A 5,228-nucleotide genomic window follows, 5' to 3' on the forward strand; every position below is an offset into this window, starting at 1 on the left:
CTTAACCTAAAAATCGTGAAAATTCCATAAAAACTAAGAAAACGCAAAAAATTAGAAACATACATATACCAAAAAAATAAGCCTCTCAGTCAAAACTTATCCAACATAAAAAGTTAATAAAATTCCCAACTCAAATATTTTTATGTTATGGATATGGCAAAAAACCAATGATATGGTTATGGCTTTAGTGTTATGGTATGGCACCATTAATGGATTACACGATTTCCATAAGGTTGGTTCGATCAGGTGTTTTATCTGGTTATGGTTAAATCTCCATTAACTGGCCCTTTAATGCTGTGTCGTTCTTTTATCTAGATAATTTGTGTTATCGCAAATCGCTTGCATTTTCGAAATAAAATGGGGATAGCAACCCTCCTTAGTAAGTTTTCATATTTTTAAGTACACCCTGTACCTAGTTTGATGGTTGTTGAGCAACAAAAGTGGTATTCCAAAGAATTATCGCGAACAAATTAGAAACAACAGAAAGTAATTTTTAAAAACACGTTTATTATTGTTATTCTCAAAATTGCATTGTTCTCTTTAGTGTAGCAGTACTGAAAATGTCTATGGAAGAAGTAAATTTTAAAGTAATAATTGATGGACCTTGATTTAAAGTAGATTTCTTATAGTTGCAGAAAGATATTGCTGAGTTTAGCAAACTTATTAATGAGGCCGAACGTTCCCGGGTGCGAAATGTGTTAGTTGCGGCTAAGGCAGACGCTGAAAAAGAAATCGTAAACCTTGAAATTAAAGTAAAAATCGCTGAGGAAAGAAAAGCGAACGGAGCAGGATTATTATCCAAAAGGTAAAAATGCGCCCCTTAGAAGGTGAATTTGGTTAAACGTCTGGATGTTTCTATGCATCGGCATTGAACTTCGTTTTCTGTATCTATTCTAAAATATATTACTAGTAGCAATATATATTATTAATCTCTTTACACTTTCTCTAACAGATATTTGGTCGAATTATCGGAATATGCTTGGGATCAAAGTGATAAATTTGTTAAGTTGTTTGTTACATTGGACGGCGTCAAAAACATTGACGAATCAAATGTTGGCGTCACATTCAGTGAACGGTCGATGGTGTTGCACGTGAGCGATCTAAACGGCAAGGATTATGGTTTGACTATTAACAACCTGCTTGAAAAAATTGTAGCAGAAAAGAGTTATCTCAAAGTCAAAACTGATATGATCGCTCTTTATTTGAAAAAAGCTGTTGAGGGCAAACATTGGGAATGCCTTACATCAATACAAAAGCGAATAAAGCAAAAGTCAGATGAGGAGTTTAAGAACATCGGTAATGATAGCTCGCCAGAAGATGGGCTTGTGAATATAATGAAAAGGATGTACAATAGCGGTGATACAAAAACAAAGCAAATGATAGCCAAGGCATGGACCGAAAGCCAACAAAAGGCCCATATGGGAATGGGTGGACTTCAGGATGGTATATAAACACGCTATTAACAATATGAGTGCTCCAATTGGTTATATAAGATTTAATTTCGAATATGAAACAAAACATTCTTAATATGCGATATTTAAGGTATTCCAAATATATTTATACTTAGAGAATCCACCACATAGTTGACTTATTAAGGGACTTCGAAGCATTGTACAGGTTTACAAGTATGATATGTATGAGAGGGAAACAATTTCTTTCCCTTTCTAACACACGGCAGTTTGACACTTCGGTCAGTGTCAAACTAGCGTGGAACCCAGTGGAACCTGCGTGGAACATGAGTTTTGACACTGAACGAAGTGTCAAAATTACCGGGGTTGCTTGGTCGAAAGCGACACAGGGAAGCAAAAAAGGGATCGGAATATCAGATATGGGTTGCTGTGATGGTAAATTTTTTTGAACGAATTTAGTAGGAAATTTTAAGTGCACCCATATGGGTCCTTCAGAAAATTATAAAAAAGTCTTCAATTGGGGTATCTGAGGACGCGTAGTTATTTCAGTATTAAGAATACAAACACCGGAGTTAAATTTTTCTACCCGTTCAAAAGTTCTCCGCGAAAAACAGTTTGAAACCGAGGTCGACTGCAATAACCCGTCCAAAAAAGCGGAAAGAAAAACGAATAGACGCGTTTTGTCCTGTTGTCAATAGTCCGAAGAGAAAAAGTGTTGGAATTATTGGAAGCGAGGCAAAAACGCGTCTATTAATACCTCCCCCGACGGTTTTGGTCCTGTTTTAGCAATCGTCCCCGGTAATAAAGTATCACAATTTGTTAATTAAAATTGTCCAAAATATATGGTTATTATAAAGAGAGATGTAATTAAGTGCTCGTTTGAAAGTAAATAAGTATATTTCTTTGTAATATAAGAAAAAAAAATTTTAAGCAGTTTTCGATAGCAGCTACTAAACTTTTTTTGGTCATAAGAAGTACAACAGTGCCTAATAGCATCCACAAAAAAAACGAACAAGAACAAGCATTTTATCAGGTGAGCGTGGCTGTGTATGTGCGTGCTGCTACATATCCTACTTGTAGACCTGTACAATGCTTCGAAGAAAGCTATGATGAAATAATGAAGGTGATGCTAACAACATAACCTCGCTTTTTCCGCAGCTCTACTGCTTTCGTGTATGTATTTTAGGGTAGCGAAAAAGGGGAAAAATTTAGTATTTGCGTACTACCTTTTTGGTATTAAATCAGTTTTTGTACAAAAAGAAAAATCGGAATACCCAGTGCAACCAGTAGCCTAAAAAAATATATCTTCGACTATCAAACGGCCTGGGCTAAATTAATGCCCCTATTACCGTTTACAACTCAACTCTGGTTGGGTTGAAATTTCGCAATTTAATATTATGGATTACAACTCAACCTGTCAAAAAAATTTCTGTTGAGTTGTCTAGTCTAACAACTTTTTGTGGCATTACCGTTTACAACCTTGTGTTGGTGTAGTTGTCAAAGACGTCAAAATCTTACAACTGATTACTAGCAGTTGTCTCATACCACCCCAGCGGATTAGGGGGTCAGAATATTCCCGCGGTAGGTATGCCTGTCGTAAGAGGCGACTAAAATACCAGATTCAAGGGTCTGTGTAGCGCAACCCTCCAGGTAGCCAGCTCAATGTATAGCTTCTCCAAACCCAATTGTCAACCTCACCTATCCGCGGCGAATCCTGTTTCATTAACAGACGAGGCTCTGGCGACCACAAGCTCCTCATGGAACTTGGGGGTGGGGAGGGAGGGGATGGCCTGAAGGTTTAATGTGGCCATATAAATCGTTCCCGAGATGGTCGGGCTAGCACCTTAATGGTACTGTGGTACCGGGGGGTACCGCATCTGTATCCGGCAAAGGACCATTACATCGATAACACTCCCCAAAGCCTTCGGGGAGCAACCTTATCGCTACAACAACAACAACAGTTGCCTCATACAATTTTGCAGTTGGTTTGAAAAAATTTAACGTTTTAGAAGACGGTTCACCACTTAATTTTTAACAAAAATTTTCAAAAAACATAATAATTGAAATTCAATTATTATAAGCCGGTGTTAAGCTCATGAATTCTTAAATATAAGTATAAACTGAACACACCATTAAACAAACATACATAAATATGTACAACTGAGCCCGAGTTGACAAAGCTTCTCATTCGCAACGAAGAAGAACTTTACAAAAACAAATCTACATGGAACACAAATCAATATAGAGACAGAATGTCTCAATTGTGTTGTTAGTGTAGAAATGAGAAAACCTGAATTAAGCATGAAAACAAATACCAGAAGGATGGCCTAGTGGTTAAAGGCTACTGCAGTTTCACCATGTGATTCACGGTTCGAAATCCGGTGAAACCTTTGATAACATTACAAAATTGCCTGATGATGATTACGTTGGCGGTTTTCGAAATGGTCCATCGCAATATGCCAGTAAATGTTTCTTTCTTTTCAGTTTCTCTTAGAAAAAACATAATAATTGAAATTCAATTATTAAAAGCCGGTGTTAAGCTCATGAATTCTTAAATATAAGTATAACTTTTTGACTTTATGGAGCGCCACTCCGAAGTTGGACGGGGCTTGCCGCAGTTCGGATGCAACCGTGAGTCCCATTGATACTAATTATATATATGACTCATAGGGTTTTCGATAGTTGTTGATGTAGTTGCGGTGTAGAGGATGGTGGATTCATTGTAAACTTTTTGATTTGGAACGATCACTTCACTTATTATTATTTTTGAAATATTTTTTTATCTGAAATTAGCACTTCACACTTTGAGCTCTTCACAACGACTTAATGCATTCACAAAAACTGTTGCGTTATATATGGTCTACGAGACGAGGTAATAAGTATGAAATGGTAATTTCAATTCTAATTGCTGTGTCTTGTGGTGGTTTAAAAAAAACAACATAAGCAATTTTACGATCTGCAATTGTGTCACAGTGATACCTTCATTTTTTAAAACGGTTGAATAAAGAACCCACACAACTATGTTTACGACATGCAAATGCATCACAGTGATGCCTTGGTTTTAAAAGGGTTGTAAAAACGCTAATTTCTAATAATTTTTTTTAATTTCTTTTCTATTACTAAGTTAAATTCACTTTAAGCACGCTTTTATTAGCTTGGCCTGTATGTAACGGAATCTTTGCGCTTAATTTTCACCGGTTTCTAGAAGTCTGATTAATTTGAAACTTTGCATACGTATCAAGGACCGATGACAATGCATTAATGTGATGGTGTGGTGACATAATGTCAACGGCCATAAAGTCAATTGGCCTTATCACCACTTTGAATGGCGATAAGTTTGATTGCAACTTTGCACACCTATCAAGGCTCGGTGACAATGCATTAATGTGATGGTGTGGTGACATAAGGTCAACGGCCATAAGGTCAATTGGCCTTATTACCACATAGCCATTTAGCTAGTTTTTTCATGTAAAGTGTAAAACCGGCGATTTTTTGAAATGTTTGAATGGTGAACCCCCAGGGGGTGTGCCACTGGCATCGGTCGGTCGGGCCTCCAAAGTTAGTGGGGTCGGTCATTCATTTGGACTCGATTGGAGCACTCTAAATGGGTCAAAGTGGGATTTTTCAAAATTTGCCCCTACCCAAAAGTTCGATCCAAATTGTTCGTTTTAGAGGTATGGTTCCATCGGCAAAGTTTCTTATTTTGATCCCTAGAATCTAATGTATATCATATGCACGTGTATTTGTGACCGAACTCCTCCCAAAAAACTGGACCCAATGTAAGGAATATTTGTGTATATGTTCAAGGAGAATTGTTGC

General features: G+C 37.1%; 1 protein-coding gene across 1 annotated transcript; it reads left to right on the forward strand.

The window, feature by feature from the left end:
• The first annotated feature begins 416 nt into the window (after positions 1-416).
• LOC137248150 (calcyclin-binding protein) lies at positions 417-1,575 on the forward strand. Its single transcript, XM_067779014.1, has 3 exons — positions 417-575; positions 630-805; positions 953-1,575. Exons 1-3 carry the CDS (start codon positions 561-563, stop codon positions 1,449-1,451), a joined length of 690 nt encoding a protein of 229 aa, XP_067635115.1. The 5' UTR covers positions 417-560; the 3' UTR covers positions 1,452-1,575.
• Positions 1,576-5,228: the final 3,653 nt, after the last annotated feature.

This window comes from Eurosta solidaginis, chromosome 4 (genome assembly GCF_040869045.1).
Source record: "Eurosta solidaginis isolate ZX-2024a chromosome 4, ASM4086904v1, whole genome shotgun sequence".
In the NCBI taxonomy this organism is placed as follows: domain Eukaryota; kingdom Metazoa; phylum Arthropoda; class Insecta; order Diptera; family Tephritidae; genus Eurosta; species Eurosta solidaginis.

Coding starts and splice junctions, on each gene's coding strand:
- LOC137248150 (XM_067779014.1), top strand. Junction 806..952: donor GCAGGATTATTATCCAAAAG/GTAAAAATGCGC, acceptor TTTCTCTAACAG/ATATTTGGTCGAATTATCGG.